The following is a 26536-nucleotide window of genomic DNA, read 5'->3' as shown; positions in this document are numbered from 1 at the left end:
TACATACATAACATTATCAAAAACAAATTGAGAAGCGACAGTCATTATTTTAATTTCTTTAAATTTACCTCATAACGAATCTTTTGGGCCCAGGTTATAAATTGCACGAGTAGCCCTCTTCTGCAGTACAAAAATGGTATGTCAGCTGCATTACCCCAGAGTAGGATGCTATACGACATTATACTGAGGAAATAACTGAAATACACAAGGCGAGCCGTATCCACATCAGTCAAAAGTCTAATTTTTTTTCCCGCATAGGCTGCAGAGCTGAGTCGCGCGTAACTAGCTTAGAATATAATCGGATCTAATCAACACCTAATATACATAGCCGTCTGAGAATTATAAACTTAATTACCCAGCAATTCTAATTCTCAATAATAATTATAAAACAGTAAACATTCTAATACAATAAAGAAGTTAATAACAGATTATACTGAAAAGGCCATAAAATTAACGATCTATTTTATACTCTGTCCGTTCCATAAAATCTTCAATATTTATGGTTACATCACAATCGTTTATGGCAATTTTTATCGTGATTGGCGATTAATGTTTTGAAATTATGGTGCTTTATGGACATGTAATAAAACGTGAATAATATAATTATTAAGAAGTAATTATTATATTGAGCCAATATTAGGTACTAGACACTAATTATTTATTAACTAGTAATCACTAATTTTTACTTTCTTGGAAATATGTTAAATATCTAAATCGTATTGACAGATAAGCTGAAATTACTAAAATAAATATTTACAGTTTTATTTATGTTTAAAATTGTTTTTAATTACATACCAAATAAATTCAAATATAATTTATATTTTCTTGCTAAGATTATTTATAAATATGATTTCAAATATAAAATAAACGTGTCAGGATTCGAATCCAATTTAAAGAATACATTTCGAGAACAATTTATTATGCAAAGACACCAAATCGTCGTATTGATTTGCCATCTAGTAGGGATCAATGGAGTTCTTTAAGATACTGTTACGTACGTGTACGACTCAAACGGAACTACATTTTTTAACGTAATGCAGTTACTTACTTCTAGGTGGCGGTGTTCAACTGACAGTTGACGCTTGAATATAACTCGACTAAATTGAAGAAGTCTACTCCGTCTACTCGGGATATTAAATGTCATTCTATGAAGTATGAATGCCTAAATTAAATTCAGTCGGCTTATCAGACGTGTTTCTCATGTCAGAAAGTATGCACGTCAATATGTTTTAAAAATAGTTGATTAAGAGTTCAATTGTATTTCTTTGTTGTTATCAATGAAATATAATGGAACAATGTAATTTTTAATAAACGGTGATAATTTTTGTAGTGTTTTAGTATAGTGTTATTGTTTCAAAATGAAAGTTGTTGAAGCGAAAATCGTCGTTTTGGGCTCGCAAGGTAAAGAATATATTCTTTTTTATTACGATATCGAACATGAGGAGTTGAAATGAAAGGAATTTATTCTAATAGACGATGTATTATATCGTAATGTTACGAAATAGTAACGTAACGCTTGAAGAAAATGATTACTATTATTATTAGCTAGTTTTTTTAAAGAAAATATTTAAGTTTACATTTTGTTATGGATGTTTTATAGAATTTTAAAATTTTATGTAATTAACATTATAGGTATGATAAATCTTTAAAATAAGTTCTAAGTTTACCAGAAACAAATTTGTAAACTAAACACTCATTTCTTATTTTAAAAATAAAACAATTTGATTATCTATATAAATTCATGAAATCAAATTTTCCATCATTTAAATTGATGACTAATAACAGTTCACTCTAGTCAGTTTTATTAATAGATTAATTAAATGCTAATAAAATCTGATTACATTAAACAAAAGAACATTTAAGAATATGAAGGCTCTATGTAAAAGATTGTGTGCAAAAAAAATAAAAACTATTTTGATGTTGAGGGCTGTCTCAGTAAATACAACATTTATTTAACCATTATCTACCTTAGGGTTTATTATTTCAAAATAAAAAAAAAATCAGGACTATAATCTATAAATTTAGTAACCAACATATTTATTTAATAACCAACATGCATAAAAAATTTAAAAGATGCCTAAATAATTATGAACATGTTAACTACATATGCAGCAAATTTAGGATCCCCTCTATTTTGAAGTCAATTCAACAAGGGATGTTTTAAAAGATCCATTTAATATACCATTAATTTATTATTGCTTAATCACAATTCTTAAAATATACTAAGAATACTAATATAATTAGATACTTTTAAATAAAACAAATCAGAGTAATACCTTTAATTATATTTCAATTATGTAATTATTGTACTATAGTACAATAATAACAATAACTTAAATACTAAATAGTGCTGTTTGGAGGATACAGTCTTACACAAAGTGTTACCATAAAGTAAAATATATATTTTTTTAATATTTCAATAATAACAGTGTACTTTAAAAAAATAACTAACTTGTTAAGCGTAATACTAAGCTACCAACAGCTTTTCTTGCAAGATATTAAATCAAAAGATAGAAATATATATATATGGGTTTTACTATTGTATATCTTTACAAAAAAAAAAAATTGTGGTGTATGTTACTGAACTCCTCCCAAAGAACTAATTGTCTCAGGCAGCCCACATTTTAGTGGTTACTCATCAGGTATAAGGCATAAAAATTAGCCATCCTTGGGGTTCAAGCTTGCTTAATACCAAATTTCTCAAATATGAAAGAGCAATAGACATAAATAGAGTTACACTCGAATTTATAATATTAGTATAGATGTTTTGTGTGTATTTTATTAAGTCCCTGGAGAGTTGAAATTGAACCCGTTGACACTGGAATCTTGAAATAAATAATATTGTCATTTCACCTGAATGAAATTGGGCAGTTTAGTATATTGTTTCTGACTAACAGGCCATTTTAATCACACGGAATTATTCACGGAAGATATTAATGATTGATGTAGTTATGTCCCTCGACATAGGCTACTTTTTATAAATTCACCCCTCGAGGAGGAAATTAGGGGGTGACTGTTTGTTTAGTAAAGTTTAATTATTTTGTGAGGACAAAGCCGCAGCATTCAGTATTTTTTTTAACCTGGCAATGAATTTAAAAACTAAATATTTGTCTATCGTCTATGATAATTATTTTTATTTCTATTATTTTACTGTGTTATCTTTTTCATAAATAAAAGTTAATGCATGTTTGTCCTCTACGTTTCTAAACTATTCGTCAAATAATGATGTCACTTAGAATAGGTGTTCTGCATTTGACAGCCAAAGGTCTGTACGTAAAAAAAAAAAACAAAATATGTTAAATATGTTTGTCTTATAGAAAAAACTTTTTATTTGATCTGCGTAAAGAGGTATCTTGAGACAGTATAATACAGAGAGATTATGTTTTTCTGTGGGAAAAGTCTCCGTCTAAAGCATGCCTGCAGATCCCAAGGTTCTGGCCCCAAAACACATGGTCGGGACTGTAAAGATTTTTTAAGCTCTACTGTTGAAAACTTGTTAATGGCATCCCAAAGTTTGGAAAGCGCGTGAACACGTGCTGTGCAAAGGCAGGATAAGACGTGGGCGACGTTCGTCTTCGACGTTTCGTTAATGTTTGCGTATACACTTCGGTACCAGAGAATGGGGTCTTGTCGTTTGGCCTGTTGGTCAAACCGGGTACGGGCCTCGAGATCTTCCTTGCCCGGGCGTTTCCTTTATTGACACGGAATCCAAGTATCTATCGTGTCAAAAAAATTTGACCCAGTGGATCAGGGTCTAATTGATCCATTGGTGAACTTCAGCACCGTATGCTGCGCAGTTACTTCTCCGTCGAGAATCTCCACCGTAATCGAAATCGTTGAAGATGACATCATCAATTGACCATAGTTATGACTATTTTTAAGCTGAATATTTTACTTAATAAAACGACTAGTTCTGACATATTGAACAATTTTTTTACATCGACTAAGGGCTTTGTGCAAGGCCGTCTGGATAGGTAATACCTACTCGTCAGATATTCTACCGACAAACTGTAGTACTCAGTATTGTTGTGAATGAGTACGCTTTGAAAACTACAGTCACAAGGGACGTAACATCGTAGGTCCCAAGGTTGGTGGACATTTGCGATGTAAGGAATGGTTAGTTCTTACAGCGCCCTTGTCTATGGGCGGTGGCGACAGTTTACCATTAGTTGGTCCATTAGCTGTTCCGCCACCACATACCATAAAAAGGGATAAAATTTGTTTATTTGTATTGAAGTAATAAAAATTAATGATCCAGTTATAAAAAAAAATCACAAGTAGAAAGCCACATTATTTCTAAGTGGTTATTAATTGTTATATCATGTATATTAGACGAGCTAACAGTTTTAGTTAAAAGTTGGAAAGTCATACCTCTCAAAATAAAATAGCTCTTGATTCGAATTCATTTGCAACAAAAATATCGTTCTCTGTGAAATGAGTGACAGGACTGGCTGTAACTATGAGGCTTATGATCAATGAGCAATACGTTCAGGAACCAAAATGTACAGATTTTTTTTTTTATAGTGTAGGTATGAGAACGGGCAATTGATCTAATGTTAACCGCCCATAGACATTGGCTCAGTGCGAATTATGAAATGTCTCTTACATCGCTATATACAAATGATGTTATGTCTCTATAAGCCGAGATGGCCCAGTGGTTAGAACACGTGCATCTTAACCGATGATTTCGGGTTCAAACCCAGGCAGGCACCACTGAATTTTCATGTGCTTAATTTGTGTTTATAATTCATCTCGTGCTCGACGGTGAAGGAAAACATCGTGAGGAAACCTGCATGTGTCTAATTTCAACGAAATTCTGCCACATGTGTATTCCACCAACCCGCATTGGAGCAGCGTGGTGGAATATGCTCCATACCTTCTCCTCAACGGGAGAGGAGGCCTTAGCCCAGCAGTGGGAAATTTACAGGCTGATTATGTTTATGTATGTTATGTCTCTTTACAGAGGCTCACGCACTCATCAAACCGGAACACAACTTAGTTTTGCTGTTTGGTGGTAGAATATGCACCATTATACCCAAACGTCTAACTATCGAAACATCTATATATCAGAACATATGACATTTCTTTGTTAACCTGTCAGGATCCGACCTTGTACCAGTAATATTAAAAAAAAAAAATCACGAAAATACTGTAATAACGGATGCTTGCGTTATTAAATAAACCTCGTAACCTGTTCCTAATTTAAGCTTTCTAGACTAAGTTGAGTCTGCGTTGAGTCAGTCATTAATGATTCTGTAAAATATCTGTGTATTAAAATTTGGCAGAATATAATATGACCTTTGCAGGTTTGTCTAAAAATAATATACATATATCCGTGATTACTTAAGTACTTATATGGTCTGAAGAATATCATATTACACAACGCCTGAGTGATCTCTGATAGACTAGATGCAGTGTTGCACGCTCTAATTAATTTCATATTTCATTTGTACTTCATGTCGTCATTAGGAAGATTATATATAAATCAAATAAATTAATTTAAAAGGCATTTCAATCAACAGTCTTTTATATGCAAAAAATCGTGTTCGGGTTGTTGAGCGTTGAGAAGTTGCTTCGCCTGCAGACTGCAGTATTATGCAATCCATCGAGTAGAATCAGGTCATACTTGACATAATACGTATTTTAATGGAACTTTTTTTCCGCTAGAGAAGCGCTTTTATGCCTTTCCACCAGTACCCATCGGCCAAAACTAGCTCAACCCACTCCGTCTCTTCGGAAGTCTGTAACGCCTTGACGGGCGAGCCTCCAATACTTAGCGGTGAACCCGGGCACCCGGAACCCAATTGTCCTAGCGATACTCACGACAGGGCCATTGTCTTTGAAGCTGAACCAAAATTTCAAATTATTTCATAAAACTTTCAATTTCAAATAACTGAAAAAGACATAGGGTACCTACCAACTGACTCGCGGACGCTGCCGTGGGGGAAATAAGTGTTTATTTAGGAATATGAATTTGTATTCTAACGAGAAATTTTTACTCCTATTAAATAAGTAATAAAAATCGCCGTATTAATAAAATAATTTATTTATAATTTATGATATTCTATTAAAAAATATTTAAATCTTAAAGCGTTATTTTAAATAATAAGTAGGATTAACAGAAATAATAATAAACGTACTAGCTGGTGCGCGCGACTCCGTTCGCGTGATTTTAATCCTAGAAAGCGGAAGTATTACATGGTTGACATATCTGTGTATCTTTGAGTATGTCGCATTGTAGTTCCCAATAAGTATTTGTCTAACTATATAATGTACATTGCACGATATTAGGTACACAGATTAAAGCATAGATTTTTTTTGCAGTTGCGAACACGCGACAGAGCCACATAAAGCTAGCCGTGTGCACTGGACTCGCTTAAAAGTAAACGAATTTTTTTTTTGGAATCATAAGAAACCGGGGCGTTACTATTTCCGAGATTAGCGGTAACGAACGAACAGATAAACAGACAAAAATTCTAAAAATCACATTTTTGTGATTGTGCGTTAATAAATACACCAAGAACAATTTCTTCTAAAATATCTTCTATGTACAGATGTTGATCAGTCACGATTTTATTATATGTATAAATTGAATAAAAGCGATTATATTATATATTTAAATTTAAAATAACAATTAATTATACATAAATATAAAATAAATTAAATTATTAAAATAAATAACCGACTGGTCCAATAGTTCGAACGCGTGAATCTTAAGCTAATTTCCCGACTTTAAACACGGGGAAGCTGCACTAAAACATTGTAAGAAAATTCGCATATGTAGGATGAAATTCAGCCACATTCGTATCCAGCAAGCTGTATGATGGTGAGTGGTCACCACTGTCATAGATATTGAGGCCTTCCCTACATCGCCAACATTGGAAACCAAGAAAATGTTCCTTGTGCCTGTAAAAATAAAAGTAGTTACGGCGAATACCCTACGAAATATTCTGTTCTGCAACACGCAATCACGGATGCTGCGAGCAGCCAGTTCCACGTTTAGAGATCAACGAGTCCTCATCAGCAGAATATAGTCTTCGTAATTAATTATAAATGTATTGTCTCGAATTAGTGTAATAGTTTAGTTTAATTAAAGTAATTATAAAATCTGTAGAAAACGTATATCGCGCAACAATACAATCTACGTGACATTGCAACGTTGCACGGTGTCCCCGCAATGTCCCGTGTTCCGCCTGGCTTGGTCGGTGACAAGAAGGCGCTATAATGACTAAACGCCATTTGTCACCGAGTGCTCATCATTCATCATCAGATCGTCGAGTGCCTCCCAATATGTCCCGCTAAGTGGTTACGTAACATCATTCCCGAAATAAGACAGCTACCAATCGCCTCAACTTCCTCAGGCAACAATTCGATAAACGCTGTCTATTGTGTCCAAAAAATGTTCTGCGGCATTTCTCGGCACAAATGTGTCGAGGACATTGTTGAGCGCATGTTGCTCCATTTGTGCCCTAGTGTATCCGGGGCTTTACAGGTATATCGGTTAGGTTTTTTTTTTTTATTAAATTTAACAACGTCCACGGGCTGACAGTTGCCCAGCCTTTTTTACATTCTGCTTTAATACATTTTGTCGTTTTATATTTTTTATTATTATTACTGAACATCAGCAGATCTTCGCTGGATATCGGTTCGGTTAAAACATAACTATTTGGTTAAATAAACTTTTATAAATTAATATTTTTAGTACGTCTTTGTCTATTTTTAAAGTTCGAAAAAAATCTGTTGCGTACGATTTGTTCGGACTCATTCACACAGGTCCGTGCCAAAAATGCCAGGCTGTCAGTGTGCTGGAGCACGCTCTGATAGTACTTTATACTTTTATCAACGTGTAAGACATTATACTGATATGTGTGAACACGTCACGAATGGCATCCTGACTGAATTCCGATAACAGTTTCGTCGACGTTCAACACACAATTTTTTCGCAAATCCGTAGTGAATATCAGAGATCAATCAAGCTCTCGACCAATGATATCGCGTTAATTTCCCGTAAAATTTTGTTTATTTGGCTTTTCTCCTCTTATGGTTGGAATGGAGTATTCGTCCTTAATTGGGTTTCAAGATTAACATACCAAATGTCATCAATATTGGTTCAGTGATTTGCCCGTGATATAGTAATAGACGGACTTACTTTCGCATTTACAATATTAGTATAGATTAGTACAGATATTCGTGTTTTTTTATATACAGGTTGTTGATATTTTCGTGTGACTATTTTAAGACAATATCATAATTCTTTTTTTACATAATAACGAGTCAAGGCATTAAAATAAAACTTGATAATAAGCGTGACCTCGTGTTCGTGTAACAAAACATGCATTATATCTTATGAATTAGTTTTATTATAAAAACGTTTCTTGATTTCATATATAATTCAGATTAAACTATGAGGCTGTTTGTATTTGGGTTGTTGCAAGTAATTAAAAAGAAAAAAACCTAGCCATTTTTCATAATGGTATTTCATTTGGAAATGGTCCGCCTAGCGATGTAAAAAAAAGTCGCAGGATCGATCCTGACCCCTTGGGCTAGTGTCGTCCCCACTCCTAACACAGGAGTTAGGAATCCACTCATCAGATATTCTTTCACCGATACGTGAAGGTTAATTTATTATTATTTAGAGATTATTAATATAGAATATTCTGATTGTTTATTGATTGAAGTAATATCGTATTTGAGGCCATTGGAATGGTTTAATGAACTAGTTATAGAAATAATGTCGTTCTGACCGATTTCGGCTACAGCGACCAATGTCAAGGGAGACCAGTTAACTACGAAGGACATGTTATATTACAGGTGCAACTACAGGGAGTAGCCCTTACTCGTAATCCGATGACGGCAAATCGGACTCGATCCGAAAGAGTTCAGGATCTTTAGGTGTTATTTGGGAGTATACACACTTCCAATCTCCGTCCTGTTACATTTATCAGACCGATCTGGGGTTTGAACTCGGACCCTCGAGATCTGTGACCTTCTTATCTAGCCACTGTACCAACGAGGCAGTAGATTATATATGTATACACTTTGAAAAGCATTTTTTGAGTCGTTTTTTTTTTAATTTTATTTCCTTTTATTGTTTGCGCAAAGATTATACAGTAAAGTTATATTAATAATGCTTAATCATGTTCCGGTGCGACGGGCAAGTGAGTCAGTGCTATTATTTTTATAATACTTGTTTAATTATAATTATGAATGGCTGCCGCGTTGGTCCGGTGGCTGGATAATTAGGGTTTAGATTGCGTAGCCCTGGGTTCAAAGTCCGAGTGGAGCAAATAAAAGCTTATTGAACTCTGCAGTCGACTAACAGGTGTTTGTTTATCAATAGTATTCATATATAAGTATTACATAATTAACATTGATCATGTTGATAGAATCAGTGAACACGAGACTTAAGGAGCTTATAACGCCGAGTTTCCGACTCCGCAAAGTGAATAAATCATTCTTGGGGCAAGGTATCCGTTTCTGTAGTAATATTCCGCAGATATCTTTAACATTGCCGATTCATAAATACAAATCATTTGTAAAAAAATACATTAATAAAAAAAGCATATTACACAATACAAGATTATATAGATGATAAAAAAGTGTGGAGCGAATACTTGTTGACTTCCAGGCAGGATATATTATATACATATCAGAGGAGCAGGAATGCCAAACAGCTGGGTTCGGGGATTGATCCGACATTTGGAAGAATCATAATAATATCAAAGGATTACAATAATTCATCTCGATTAAGAGCAAATGGGTTTGCAAGCAACCATCGCATTCGAGTCGCTTGACAAAACATAACGACTCGCGTTGCCATGACACTTACAACTCCATTCGGGGTGACCCGCTCTTAAAAGTAAATCAGCCATCAAACATTATTGCCAACTATTCATTAATTATCCAAATCAACAATCAAAGTAATCTCGCCCCGTTATACATATATAATTGTATTTAACTAACATAACTTTCTATTTTAAATATTGGAAGAGAGTACTGAGTTTATTTCCGGTTCCTCTAAAATCTACATTCCTAACCGGTGGTTGCTTCAATTAATATATTTCTGTAAAATGACGATTCAAAAGTGCTTGTAAAAGCATACTTGAATAAATTATATTTTGATTTCTCAAACATTTTTATACCAAACTTGATTTTTTTTTTTGTAACAAGTTATGCCAGCCAGTTTGTCATGAATTTTCAGAGATATTCTCAAGACGTTTATCGTTTCTTATCAGCACAGTAGTCGTGTTATCAATTGTAATTCACGCGAGATAAATGCAGTAATCCTCGTGTTTTCACTGTCATTGATAAAATTATCAAACGCATTTTTACCATAGGGCACATCCTGAGAGGGCACCGAAGAACCAACAATTTACCAAATTAAACAAAAAAATATCTAGCAAAAAGGCTCCAAACTTGCTTGAGACGGTTTTGGTTTTTTTATGATATAAGTGTCAAACGTGCAGGCGGCACATTTGATAGGAATGACTGCCACAGCCCAGGGGCCATTCATTTATTACGTAAGACGACTTAGGGGGGAGGGGGTCGACCATCTCTTATGTTTTCTTACAAGGGGGTGGGAAGGAGTCTCGATAGTTCTTACGTAAGATCAAAAAAATGCGCAAAGATAAAATTATTTGAAAAAGGTTCGATTGTCGAGGTCCGCTCGGATGCGTATAGGTATAAAACGATATTTCCATTTCCATGGCAACGGGCGGGCCGAAAAATAAAGATTATTAATACCTTTGAAATTACGAATAATTATTTAAAAAAACTGATTCTTTGAAACATAAAATTTAAAATAAACCAATCGTGTATTAATTTTTACCTCTAGATTCTTACGTGATAAATATTAAACAGGGGGGAGGGGGTCAAAAACAAGCGAAAATAGTCTTACGTAATAAATGAATGCCCCCCATTTATGAACACCGCAACGCTTGCTAGTGCTTTGGCCTCTGAGGGATATGTAGGACCTCTTATTGAAGGTTCCAAATTCGTATAGATTCGAACGTTCGACGAAAGGCGATGGTTGTTTGAGTTAGAGAATTTGGCACATATTGTAATTTATGTTTATATAAATATATAATTCCTTGGCGGTAGAACTTTGTAAGCCCGTCTGGATACTTACTCAACAGATATTCTACCGCCAAATATATATAACGGGGCGAGATTACTTTGATTGTTGATTTGGATAATTAATGAATAGTTGGCAATAGTGTTTGATGGCTGATTTACTTTTAAGAGCGGGTCGCCCCGAATGGAGTTGTAAGTGTCATGGCAACGCGAGCCGTTATGTTTTGACAAGCGACTCGAATGCGATGGTTGCTTGCAAACCCATTTGCTCTTAATCGATATGAATTATTAGTCTTCCAAATGTCGGATCAATCTCCGAACCCTACTGTTCGGCATCCTGCTCCTCCGACATTTATATATGTGTGTTAATACGAACCGTACTGACTTTCAAGGTCATCTGGATGCACTTAGGCTTGTTATTATGTCTATAATCTATTTTTTATTATATGTACATATATATATATATATATATATATATTTAATACCTATATATAAATGTCAGCGCAATGATGTCGAAAGCTTTTTTTTTGTCAATTAGTGATTGTGTAGAAAATATATTGGGTATAACAATGAAATAGTCAGGAGGCGATCGTTTCATTCCCAAGGTGTGCTGTCAAACATAAACTAACTTATCAATATATAAAAATCTTCCGTTACTGAGTGATTGAGTGACTGAGTGACTGACAGACAACGCACAGCCTAAGCCACTGGACCTAGAGACTTGGAATTTGGCACACGTATACCTTGAGTATCCTAGAGGTACACTAAGAAGGGATTTTTCAAAATTCCCACGGGATAGGGAATAAATGGGATTTATATTTTCAAACCACTTTGGTTCAGCTCTAGCTCCGTAACTATAATTTTTAGGGGTTTCAAATTTAGCATGCAAGTAGGTTATAACAACAACTAAAAACTATTTTTAGGATATTTCGGAATTCCCAAGGGATAGGGAATAAACGGGAATTGTATTTTTTTTCTTAAAAGTCCGTAGTCCTAGAAACTTGAAATTTGGCATGAACTGAAAATCATGATTTTTTAATTTTTGTTTATAAAAATAACCAATATAAATTGATCCCACACTGCGTACATTTTGCTTAGGAGCAGGGCTCTGCTTACATTGGAAATTTTAAAAAACTTGAAAAAAGGGAAATATCTTCAAGCATCGTTCCCTCTTGGTAGATCTATGAGCTATTTACATACCTATAAATATGTATATGGTACCCGCGGTCCACGAGTCCGACTCGCACTTTATTAGGTAGGTTAGTTTCAATTGAATAGTTACTTTTAGGTTTCATTTATTTTTAGTTGGTTTCTTTTTAGTTTGTAATTAGGTTTGCAGGTTAAAGTTGAATAAAATCGTGTCTCTGAATTTCGTTAAAATGATTCAGAAAATATGTTTGCAAATCCATACTATTTTTTAATATTATAAATGCGAAAGTAACTCTCGCCTGTCTGTCTGTCTCGCTTTCACGCCAAAACTACTGGACCGATTTAAATGAAATTTGTTACACATATAGTCTAGAGCCTGAGAAAGGACATAGACTCCTTTTTATTTGGATAAAAATGCTGTAAAGGGTTGAAAAGGGGGATGAAAGGTTGTAAGTTGTTGAAAGTATTGTCATTTTTAGAACTAGAAGCATAAAACTTATATTTTAGGCTGTACACTTATAAACTAACATATCATGACACCCACTAAGGAGCGAATTTGATGAGCATGAAACTTTATTTGTTGGCCTACTGATTAAAAATTAGTAGATACGTATTTAAGCGTTTCTGAATATTCTATCCTACGGAGGGAAATTGGAAGTCCGTCATTTTTGAAGTTAGAAGCTAGAAATTTTATTTTTTTAGATACTGATTAAGAATGTGTTTATACATATAGGGGTTGATATTTTGTATATAGGATAGTCTGGAAGACCGTCATTTTTGAAGTTAGAAGCAGGAAACTTTATTTTTGGGCTACCGATTAAATATGACTTGATTCGCATTCAAATGTTTCTGAATATTCTACGCCTAAGGAGGGAAATTGAGTTAACATTTCGTATACAGGTTAGTCTGGAAGTCCGTCATTTTTGAAGTTAGGAGCTATGAAATACACACCAATGTCAACAAAGAGGTCTTACATTAACGTAATATTTTAAGTTAATTTGTAAATATATTCAATTATTCATATTCTACGCGAGCAAAGCCGCGGGTAGCAGCTAGTTGTATATATAAATAAATTTTATTGGTATATAATATAGTATTGGTATTTCGCGTACATAATACATTTTGCACACAAGTGTTTCTATAGGGTTTTTTTTTTTACAACAGAGACATTTTGAACGCTTTCTTGAACGTATTGCCCTACAAAAGACTTACTGGCTCCTAATTTAGTCCTATTGGCTCATCCGAGTTAATAGATACTAGCTGTCCGTTCCGATTTCGTAGATACAGGTAAAATGTTTTTTTTTGTTACACAGCCTAGGTTAGGTTGTGGAAAAAAAACAAAAAGCCAGGGACCGACGTAATAACACAAAAGCATTTATCATTATCGGTTCAGCCGTTTAGGAGGTTAGGGATATACAAACATACAAAAGAATTATATATACAGAACTATCATTGGATTATTATTGTTATCTTTGAAAGTCATACATATTTAAATAAGTGTATTTATTTAGCCTTTATTGCATCACTAGTTAACCGCCCCGACTTCACATGGGTACAATATACAATTTTTAGATTCAACAAACATAAAAAAAAACTGAACTAATTTCTGGCTAGTTAGGTTGAAATTCTCGACTTTTTTTCTACTATAAGGTTTATATGTAATATACATATGTACATATAAACCTCCCTCTTGAATCTCTCTGTTGTTTGTTTATTTATTTTCATCAGGACAACCAACAGTAGATACAATATTACATCTAAATAAAAAAAATACATTTCAAAGTTATCTAGGCAAAAGTTCTACTACTGACAGGTAGTCTCACCGTGCACTATCGTATAGCACGATATGTATTGAAAATATAAAATAAATATAAGCACTAATTAGAGATAAGAAGTTATAATACATTTTTTAACTATTATATAATTAATAAAATCAATAAAATATTCCATAAAATTAGAAATAAGCACAAATTAAATTCTTTATTTTTCGATTGAACTGAGAGACATTACAAACAGCTGTCCCTTCGCTTTAAATCTGTAATATCTTCGAAAACAATCATTTAAATTACATGCTGTAAACGGCCGTATTGATCTTCATTAAATGCACAATGTATTTAAGGGATTTAATTTGATAAGGATTAATGCTGTATTGCTAAAAATCGCTTCGAAAATAAGCCATTATTTTTCGTAAAAAGTAAAGTAAAAAAAAATACTTTTATCCTTTTTTTATTTAGTTATTGTTTATTATCCCTAAGATATAGGATATAGACCATCGCGGATTTTGTTTTGACTTTTTTAAGGGGTACAATATCGTAGTACATTATTTTGATCTATCTCGTAGGGTTCAGCCAGCGTTTGAAATGTAAGCTCAAAAAATGGGTTTATTTACAACATCACTTCAGAAACCTCTAAAATTATAAGTGTTTCTCTACTATATTGTGCATGTATTATATCTAAATATAAAGCTTCATCTTCAATCAATCTATTAAAAAAAATCACATAATAATCCGTTGTGTAATTTTAAAGATCTAAGCACAGACACAGACAGACAGCGGTAAGCGACTTTGTTTTATACTATGTAGTGATATAAATTACGACTAAAGCCTACTAATAATGAACTATAACCTTACTGTATCTGTTAAGGGAAGCCTGATTAAAACCGGTCGTGCAAGGCTAGGACATTTGTCTATTATAAGGAGTGTTACATAACCAATGTTTCAAATACAATATTAAATCCATTATGTTCAGTAGCATTTCATTAATAATTTGTAAAAAATACATTGGTAAAGAAGGCATATTATTCGATACAAGATTATATTGATGATAAAAAAGCGTGGAGTTAACGCTTGTTGACTTCCAGGCAGGAGACATGACATACATGTATAATTGTATTTAACTAACATGACTGTATGACGACATGATTTTTACTAAATGCATATGTATTTGTACAATGTCTGTCTGTGTGTCTATTTGTTCCGGCTAATCTCTCCTGGCTGAACCGATTTTAACGGCACTTTCACTGGCAGATAGCTGATGTAATAAGGAGTAACTTAGGCGACAACAATATTTTTATTGTTAAATTCAAAACCGCACTAAGTCGCGGGCTCAGCTGATAAGTAAAAAACATTGAAATAAAATCAGACAAACCTACACGATACAGTTAAATTTTTAAATTATTTAATTAAAATGTAATTAAAATCGCGTCTCATTTGTAATTCAGAAAATCCGTTACTGCAAACCGGAGCATTACACTTATTTAAAGAAATAATATATACTATTTATAAATAGTGAAATCCTTGAATTGACTTATATGCATACTACAAAGACAAGATGTTCGAAGTTAAAATTGTGTCACGTTGACAGTCTTGAATGGTAGATGTAACTATTAGAATCACTATCAAACCAAAAAGACACTGAACTGATTAGTATTTTTTCATTTTAACTTGAACATTTTTGAATATATTTCTGTTGAAATGTAATCAATATGAAATTTGTATAAAATACTTAAGTTATGTCAGTTAACTAGACGTGTTACATCTTCGAGTGATTTTTACGGAATCATAAAATATGACAATTCAATCTGAACAAATACCAACATTCCAAATTTAAAGTAATTCAAACATAATACATAAACCAAACAGATCAGAGTTGACATCCAAAGAGTATGTATAATCTGAAATTACTAATCAACACACCCCCTTAATCTCAGACATACTTCGTAACACGAGATAAGTACAGAAAACACAAAAATAAAAAAATATCAACAAACAAACCACCAATCATAAATGAACAATAACACACTCTCAACAAAAACCAAAACTCTTAATAATAACTAAAAACCATAAAAATACAAGAAATTTTAGCCGAGGCGATCGCGCAGCTGTGGCTGAATACTTTTTATCTTTGTCTGTTTGTCTTTGAGAGTAAATTATAATTTTAAATAATAGTAACAACCAATATCCACTAAACAAAATGTATTAAGATTGAAATCAAATCGCTGCTCAATAACATCAACCGTCAGCTCCTCGCATTCGACTAAATGAGTTGTAGTCAATTGACCGTAACTCAGTGTGCAAAAGTCCGAATATTTTGCGTAATGTTTATTCTGATTATATTTTTCTAGGCGTCGGCAAAACAAGTCTCGTGGTACGTTACATAGGCAAGATGTTCTCCAAGCACATATCACCCACCATCGGAGCGTCCTTCTTCACGTGCAACATCAATTTGGAGGATGCTAGAATTAAACTTCAGGTGAGTTACGAGGAATATCGGAAAATTTTTGTATTTAACGCAATGTCACCTGTAAGCTAGGTCCTGAAATTGACCCGGTTCGATACAACAATAACAGCCTGTAAATTTCCCACTGCTGGGCAAAGGCCTCCTCTCCTTTTGAGAAGGTTTGGAGCATATTCCACCACGCTGCTCCATTGCGGGTTGGTGGATACACATGTGGCAGAGTTTCGTAGAAATTAGACATATGCAGGTTTCCTCACGATGTTTTCTTTCACCGCCGAACCAGATATGAATTATAAAAACAAATTAAGCACATTAAAATTCAGTGGTGTTTGCCCTGGTTTGAGCCCACAATCATTGGTTAAGACGCACGCGTTCTAATCACTGTTCTATCTCAGCTCCCGGTTCCATACTGAAAACACTGAACCAAATCTATTCGTATAATAAAATTGGAGTGCCTGTTTGTAATATTAAAATAACCGCCTTTTACTAAATCCAAAATAACATTTATTACAATTTTCGTCCGTCTGTTTGTTCGGCTAATCTCTGGAACGGCTGGACCGATTTTGACGGGACTTTCACTGGTAGATAGCTGATGTAATAAGGAGTAAATTAAGCTACTTTTATAAGGAAGCAGTCCTCGCGCTGCCATTACGTCGGGTTCCTCCCACCAACGACTTAATATAACAAAAGTTGCCTTAAACAGAATTAATAAGTTATAGTAAAATCTGGGAACTTAATAATAACATACATATATACTTGGTAGTAGGGCTTTGTGCAAGCCCGTCTGGGTAGATACCACCCACTCATCAGATATTCTACCGCCAAATAACAGTACTCTATATTGTTGTGTTCCGGTTAGAAGGGTGTGTGAGCCAGTGTAATCACAGGCACAAGGGACGTAACATCTTAGTTCCCAGGGTTGGTGGCGCATAGGCGATGTAAGGAATGGTTAATATTTCTTACAGCGCCTTTGTCTATGGGCGGTGGTGACCACTTACCATCAGGTTGTCCATATGCTCGTCCGCCAACCAAAGCCATAAAAAAAAATTTTTGTTAAATTCAAACGCGCGCGAAGTCGCGGGCACGGCTAGTATTACATAATAATGATGTCTTGATCATCTCTAGAAGAACTACATTCCTAGTACCGATTTACACCGACTCGACTGCCTTCATTCCGACTAGAAAACGTCACTAATATTGCAGTTTTCCGTTAGAATAGCTGATGAATCGAAGTTGCCTCAGATTTTTCAAGGCCGATGGAGTACACGGGACATTATGGTTAAGCAACAAAAGCGAATACAAAATTCAAATCGTCCGTTAATCTATACTAATATTATAATTGTGAGTCTCCTGTCTGTTACCTCTTCACGCTTAAACTGCTGAACCGATTCAGATTAAATTTGGTACGGGGATAGTTTGAGCTCCGGAGAAGGATAGGATACTTTTTTTAATTGACACCTCGAGAGGTTCAAATGGTACTTGAAGGTTATAAATTCGGTGATTAATGAAGGGCTTATTATTTCGAAATTAAAAGATAATAGTTGTGTGAAGTGAATACTTTTATAATGCTCAGGTTACTTTGTATATTTAGCGTACAGAAGTGAAACAGATTTAAAAACAAGATAACAAGATTTTAAATTACTTAAAACAATTTACTAACAAACCAATAATAGTTCCAACTTCGAATTTATCTTAACATAAATAGATCACCACATCATACGTATTGAAGTAAACTACTTACTCAATTAAGTTTACAAAACCAAATAAAACACAACGAACATTTTAACAAATTACAAGTCGCGCCAATGTCGACCTTGCCGTCCGCGCCAGAAAAGAAAAATCAATGGCGGTTTAATTCAGATTCGCGCGCTTTTGTTTTTTTTTTTATTTGTTCTAGCCATGGGTAAAGGAATCTCCTAAATATATATTATACTTTCGACTACGATATATCTCAGATTGACTCGTACAATACAGAAAATTAAGTTTTATTCGTAACCGGTCAGGGGAATCCCAACCGAGTTTATACTAAGGGGGATTTCCCGTCATTTTGTAAACATATGGTAAAAAATATTATTATTACTTTTATAAAGTGATAGCATTTTCGACGTATTAACAAATTTATAATTACTACGAACACTAATCCCACTTCGTATTCGCTTTTGTTTCTTCAATATAAAGTTTCACACGCTCATCAATCTTAGGAGGTTTTCATCTGCCATCGGTATAATACCAGAGCCGAGGTATAAGGCCTAGTTGTACAAACGCGTGCATCTTAACCGATGATTGCCAGTTCAAACCCAAGCAACATTACATTTTCATGTCCTTCATTAGTGTTTATAATTCAACTCGTGCTCTGTGAGAGAAAACATAGTGAGGAAACCTGCATGTGTCTAATTTCAATTAAATTCTGCCACAAAGTCACACCTTCCATTCAAAGTTTAATGAATTTTGAGCTATTGAAAATAATTTTAAAAAAATCAACATTGTTATTATTAAACGTTTTAAAGGTATGGGACACAGCCGGCCAAGAGAGATTCCGGTCCATGGCTCCGATGTACTATAGAAACGCGAATGCAGCTCTACTGGTCTACGACATCACGAGCGCGAACAGCTTCGCCTCCATCAAGGGCTGGGTCAAGGAGTTGCAGAGGTTAGACTTTTTATTCAAATAATATAGGCAGTCTGGTAAATAAACCAGCGGTTTGTAAAAAGTTACCACCGCATACATTGACGCTGTAAGAAATATTAACAATTTTAACATTAAGTGTTTAAAACGGGTAAACCATGTTTCATGAGAACAAGACATTCGTAGATAATGTTGAAATATCGAGCTGCACCAGACAAAAATGAAAAAAACATGGTAAATATCCCGTTTTAAATACTTGTAGTAATAAAAATAAACATGTCAATTTAAAAAAAAATTAACATTCTCAATGCAAGACTTGGGAACTAAGATGTTACGTCCCTTGTGCCTGTAGTTACACTCGTTTGCTCGTTTTTTTATGGCATTGGTTGGCGGACGAGCATATGGGCCATCTGATGGTAAGTGGTCACCACCGCCCATAGACAAAGACGCTGTAAGAAATATTAACCATTCCTTACATCACCCATGCGCCATCAACCTTGGGAACTAAGATGTTATGTCCCTTGTGCCTGTGATTACACTGGCTCACTCACCCTTCAAACCGGAACACAACAATACAGAGTACTGTTATTTGGCGGTATAATATCTGATGAGTGGGTGGTACCTACCCAGACGGGCTTGCACAAAGCCCTACCACCAAGTAGTCGTCAAAGTCGTCCATTAACCATAGCATATTTGATGACTAGGTGGTACCCACTCCAAACAGCTTCACAAAGCCCTAGCTCTCTTTCCACTGTGTTACTTCAGTGTAGACGTAGATGTGCGAACACGCTTTTGGGAGGCCAAGTCTACCTACCTAATTTATTTATAAAAAGTCCAGTGTCGTGGGACCCATGGAACGAATTCGCCTTCGATATATATTTAATATTATGGGTCTTTCCCAATGACAATAAATTAACAACATTTAAAAATATTGAAATGATAACGGCGAAATTGAAAATCTCGTATGAATTATAAGAATAAAAAAAAATATCACAGGACAGTAATTATTGTGAACAGCATTGTAAATCTGTTTATTTGGAAAGAGCAACTATGCGAGTTTCTTGCCGTTTCTTCTCGCTGGAGGCTGCTTTCCGGAACGGCGGTAGTGTTTAAACATCGACGATTCAAAAACGCTTCATTGCGAAGATTACTTGAATAAAATTGATTTGATTTGATTTGAAAAACAATTTTAACTGGGGAAGGCATAAAGCTTTCTCCTTATGTGGCGATTTCTGCCAGTTCACTCTACTGTAAGTCGCGTAAAAGAACTTAGTTCCAAAAAACCTTTGAGAGAAGGGAAGACCTTTGCCATATATTTGTCCAATATAGTTCCTCATTCCAGTAACGTACCGGATCCAATGATACTCTCCCTGGTCGGTAACAAGTGTGACCTGGAGTCTTGTCGCGCGGTTACGCAAAGCGAGGCGTCTCAGTACGCGGCGTCCATCGGGGCTGCTTACTGCGAGACTTCGGCGCTGCACGACCAGGTATCAAAACACTGCAGAAATATATCACAACGCCATACTGACTTCATAAAGTTAAGGCATCTTTTGGGCAAGGTTTCTGTATAAAAAAACCATTAAAGAACTTTTTCATCTTCAAATTTGAAATTGTACCCTAACGATATTTATTTATTTTAGTTATTTATTAATTTTAATAAAAGCCGAGATGGCCCAGTGAATTTTCATGTGCTTAATTTGTGTTTATAATTCATCTCGTGCTCGGCGGTGAAGGAAAACATCGTGAGGAAACCTGCTTGTGTCTAATTTCAACGAAATTCTGCCACATGTGTATTCTACCAACCCGCATTGGGGCAGCGTGGTGGAATATGCTCCAAACCTTCTCTTCAAAGGGAGAGGAGGCCTTAGCCCAGCAGTGGAAAATTTACAGGCTGTTAATGTAAAAAAAGCTTATTATAAATATGGCGTACGAAACAAATTTTCACAATGAACATGCAAGCCATGTTGTAATCCTGAGCACGTGTACACATTGACTTTACAAAGCTTATATACACAACGGCGACTGCGATCAGCGGCACGCCCGACATCGGTTGGAGCTTCTGGATTCATGGTCTAGTAACCACAACGATACAGTATGATAATTCTTGTATTTTATGTAGGTAATCAGCAATCACAGATAGAAGTACATAGTTATATAATAACTACCAGATTTGCGTCAACCAACGGCCCCGTTTTGGAGTTCCGAACTGTATCGAGCGATACACAATCACTATTAGAAATATTTCAGCGTCTTCTACTCGCAATATTCCTTCTTTGTCTTTTAGTCAGTTTACTGTATGTGACGTTAAGAAGAACATTCTAGACATCGACTCTGACGCCGTGGGTTCAGATTGCATTAGCCGTAAAATGATTATAATATTGTAATTTTTAGTTTTAAGTTTGGGTGCAATAAAGAATAAATAAAATAAATAAATAAACGTTCACTCCGTGTTCAGATTGTTTCTTTTTTCGTTCATTCGGGATGGGAATGAAAGATGCCGAATGAACTGATCCAACGTCGTTGGATCAGTTCACTAATGAATTCATTCGGCCCAAAAAATGAACCGTTTCATTTTTTGTTCATTTTCGTGTTTCATTTTGCATCTTTCATTCAAAGTGACACGTCTAAACACAAAGTGAAACAAAAGTGCCGAATTAATTAATTAGTGAACTGATCCAACGAACGAACACAGAGTGAACGTTCACTCGGATTTGGCCATTTTGTCTCGAACGCTGTAGCAGACGGTCGGCACGTCAATGGAGAAACAAGTAATAGTTCTTCAAATTTACTGTTATCCATTCGCAGATGAGTGCAATATGATTCTGGATCTTCATCAGCTAGTTCTCTCAACAATGTATCTGAAGCTCCAAATATATTTCTTCTTCCAATCCATGGTCGCACCCACCACCGTTGACGCTTTTTTACCTTCTTTTTTTTAGCTCCTTGATCAAATGATCACAAATTAATTTATTCCAAGAGACACGACATCATTCGACGAACGAAGAACCGTCTGATGTCACCTTTACTAGTCATTCGTAACCGACGTCATATTTAACAATAAGAACATTTAAAAAACCGAAGTTTTAACTGTATTTTTCCTGTTGAACTCTGGAGCCTTTAAGAGCAGAGGGAACAGGTTCCTTTTGGATGGGCGTGTATCACCTTCGTCTTCATCTACACTTTTCATCAAGTGAGATGGAAGACAAAAGCCTATTCCATTACAACTATAAAAAAAAATATTAAACTTAAGTTATTATCCTCGGATACTACAGTGTCCGTGTGTATGATTTCATAATAGTTGTCTCAAACGGCTTTGCTCGCGATTTAAGGGTTTGTCCTCAGATGCTGGACATAAAAAGAAGTGACTGAGTTCAAGTTCCTTGGAGTTCAAGTTTGCTTCATACCAAATATCAATTGTTAGAGAGCAACAGACAGGCAGAGCTATTATAAACTTAATATTATGAAGAGGTATAATTTGTTTGTTTGTATAGTTAAATGTTAAGGAACTCCGTAATCGTAACCGAAACTAAAAGATATCCAAAACAAAAGATATAACAAAACATATTCAAATAAAAAAGGCTTATTTTTTCTGCATAGTTATATATTGTTATACTTAAAAGAGAGAGATCGGAAAGATAAATGCCTGATTGTTCCAGGGAATAGACCAAGTGTTCCTGAACACGGCGACGGAACTCCTCAAGCTGTCCTCGTCGAGCCTCGTCGCTTCCCTTCGCTCCTACGACTCCACGGAATATGATGAGAAATTACCAATCGGTTCGTATATGTTTTATACTTAACAGACACAGGTTTTTTGTTTAAAATAGGCAGGCAGACTCACAAAGGGACCACCTGGTGGTGGTCAAACCAATAAACATTGACGCCATAATTAATCATCCCCTATATTGAAAATGCGTCACCAACCTTAAATGGAACCTCCTCATCACACATACTACCACGACACAGCAATATTTAATACTAGTTTCAGCACGCAGATTATTTTTTTTTGTCTTAATACTGGGCTTGGGGAATGGTTAACACGGGCGTTTACAAAATTGTCTTTGCTAGGAATTAGTCATCAACCCGAAATTATATTTAATTAAGGAACAATATTTATAAACCGATAAATACAGACCATAAGACAAATGATATTCAAATAGAATTTTGACCAATGTTGAATTAAAAGAAACGACCGATCTTAACCTACCGATTTTCAAATACAGTACTTGAATGAATCCTTCCCTTGATTAAGAGCAACTACTATTCCAGACTTGTCTATCTCTGCCCCAAAATTCATTCAGATCCGATCAGCAGTTCTGGCGTGATTGATTAACAAACATATGTCCATTGAAACTTGAATATTTATAACATTGGTAACATCGTCGATTGCAAAGTGAGTGAGCCAGTGTAACTGCAAGCACAAGGGACATAAAATATAATCTTCAAAGTTCTTACGCCGAATTTTCATCAGGGGATCAAATAGTTAATGAAATTAGGAAAATCCTTTCCACTGTCATCAACTTGATCGCTTTGCATATGATATTCTACGTTATATATATCTAAACCTCTTTAAATCGAAGTAGAAATAAACTGACGGTTCTTGATTAATATATATTTATTTATAATACAAAATAATTGCTAAAATTTACACTTTAATTTTACTTCTAAAATTCCGATAACAGTTTCGTCGACGTTCAAAACGCCACTTTTTCGCAGATCCATAGTGAATATCATAGATTAATCAAGCTCTCGTCCAATGATATCGCGTCAATTTGCTGTCAAGTACTAAGTAGAGCTTATTTGGCTTTTCTCCTCTTATGGTTGGAATAGTGTTATAACGAATATGTATTCAGTGCGAATCAGAAAAGTGACATATTCAATCAGCGCCATCCATTGCTACCGATTTGTAACATATGCCATTAAACCAAACTTGGTAGCGAAATGTTGTAGTTGGTTAATTATTACTATGAATAATAATATTTTCAGGTATTCCATCAGAAGAGAGAGCGACCCATACTGGCAAAATAGAACTGCCAGCGTGGAGCAGTGAATTCAAACTAGGAGAGACTCAGAAGAATATGTGTTGCTAGCACTCGGACAGACTAGTATATACCAATATTACATCTCGGAGCGCATACATTGTAAGTTCTTAAATAACAGTAGTATTGATCATGTCTCTGTAATAATGGTTACTGGTAATTCAACAGCTCGCATTGGAGTGTGGTGGAATATCCTCTAAAACTGTCTCCCTTTTAGCTGATAATTTTTCGAAAATGCTATAACATCTTCCGTATTTCTAACTTTAAAAATAATTAACTTCTTTATAAACACTTATTGAGCACATCTAGATTTTTTAAATATAATTTCACATTGTGTTAGAAACCCACCAATAATACTGTCTAGATCTGTCCGAAGAGTTCCTGCGTAGTGTGGTCACCTCTTTACATTTTTTTTTTTCATTTCATTACACCACGCTGAAATTAATAATTATTTTGTTTTTGTTACCATACCTATATTAATATTACTAAGAGGTATATTTTTTTTTTTTTGTAGGGAATAATCTCTAATGATATCAATTCATAAAATGTCTTCACTGTTAGAAAACTTCATTATTCCTGAGTACTATAAGGTATAAATTATATTTATATCAAAACATTTTCTTTATTAATAAATATCCGTGCGAAGCCGGGCCGGATCTCTTCGGTTAAGAATAAACGAAATTACGTTACACTAGTAATACTAACAGAATGCATAAAAATTAACTATTAGGAAAAATAAAACTGTTGTCTTTGGTACTAATGCCACTGACAAAACTGTAAACCGGTTAAAAGTAGTTTTAACTGCAAAAAATATGTATACTGTTTGAGCATACATATTTATGTTAACTCTAGATGTGTTTAGTTAATTTCAAGTTAAATAAATGTAAAATCAAAATATTCTCTATTCAAGTAGGCTCATAAAAGCACATAAAGTAAACGTAAAGCTACAACCGGTTCGGAAAGTAGATTCTACCGTTAAGAACCGGCTAGAAACTCGTAATTAATTAATCTTTTTCATAATTTTTAATTTATATATATATATGTATACAAATATATCTAAACATATATTCATAATCATTTGGACTGTAACATACATAATAAAATTAATAGTTTTACATTATGATATTTAAACAAAATATCTTGCCTTATTAATAGTAAATATTTTTATAAATATCTAAAAATAATCGTGTTAATATTAAATTTTGAACAATGTTTATAAATATAACCAACACATAAGTATATATCGTACTTAATAAACCTGACATATTTTTTACAATATGGCAGCTAACGTCAGCCATATTGACATATTATAATTTTATAGCGTATAATAATTTTGTGTACAATACTAAACTAAATTAAATACTCTTTTACGTTTAGTAACACAGAATTTATTATAAACATGTATGTATGTAACATGTATGTATTATTGAATACTTTTATATCAGGGACGTACGATTCAGTTTTGTAGTAAATGTTGCCACTACCAATAATGGTAATTGTATTATTGTTTAATCTAATAACCTGTTATACTCTTGTATGTATTTACGGCTCACATTCCTTCGCATAACAGTATCTTATATAAATAATATGACTTTATTATTATTAAAACTAGTATATGAAAAAATTATCTCGAAATAATTAACCTTTATTTTATTAATACTATAATTGTTCAAGTTTGTGAATATATATATATATGTATATATATTCAAAAACTTATATACATTATATATGTTGATTGTATAAAAACATACCTTACTAAAATATAAATTATCTCTAACAATAATAGTATTATTATGAAATACTTAAATAAAATTAAATATTAATGAATCTGCTTAATGAAAAATAATGTTATTGAAATTACGGTTTTAATTTTTAGTTTCTTTCGAAGTATTCTCGCAGCCTTAGTTATATTTTATTCTTGCATGTTTTTGTAACAGGCAACATTGCTTTTTTTTTTTAATAAATTAAATGCCTTCTACACATTTTCAATTTACGTAGATTAAATTGTTATGTTGATTCTAGTTTATGTCACGAAATATAGATAATGTAAAAATTGTTAATATATTGTTAAAGTGTGTAAAAAATAAAATATTATTATTTGTATAATCTATGTTTGTGTCTGATATGATTTGAGCGCGAATATTTAGTTCTGTATATGTTCTAAGCTCTTAAAGGTGTTGTATCTTCCGGTATGAGTTTAATGTATATATGTTTAGTCGTTTTTTTTCAGTTAGGTTAGTTTCATAATAGCAAAATTGTCTGCTCATTTAATAAATATAGATAAGTATTCAATTTGATAAATTGATCATATTAAAATTTTAAGAAATCCTTAACCCAACAATGAATATGACATATTTTATTACTGTTAGATAGGAAATATAGTAATTGTTATATGAAATTAATAACAGATAAGGGA

At 33.9% G+C, this 26536-nt stretch overlaps 1 protein-coding gene across 1 annotated transcript; it reads left to right on the top strand.

Annotated features, from left to right (window-relative positions):
- Positions 1–1183: 1183 nt before the first annotated feature.
- Positions 1184–24830, top strand: LOC113396811 (ras-related protein Rab-31). The gene is made up of 6 exons (XM_026634874.2): positions 1184–1401; positions 16346–16473; positions 18966–19108; positions 20427–20571; positions 22741–22858; positions 24068–24830. The coding sequence occupies exons 1-6, from the start codon at positions 1359–1361 to the stop codon at positions 24169–24171; spliced, it is 681 nt and encodes a 226-aa protein (XP_026490659.1). The 5' UTR covers positions 1184–1358; the 3' UTR covers positions 24172–24830.
- The last annotated feature ends 1706 nt before the right edge of the window (positions 24831–26536 follow it).

The sequence above is a fragment of the Vanessa tameamea genome, chromosome 28, assembly GCF_037043105.1.
Source record: "Vanessa tameamea isolate UH-Manoa-2023 chromosome 28, ilVanTame1 primary haplotype, whole genome shotgun sequence".
Lineage (NCBI taxonomy): Eukaryota > Metazoa > Arthropoda > Insecta > Lepidoptera > Nymphalidae > Vanessa > Vanessa tameamea.
Note: the sequence above shows the minus strand (reverse complement) of the source record. Positions and strands in the feature narration are given on the sequence as shown.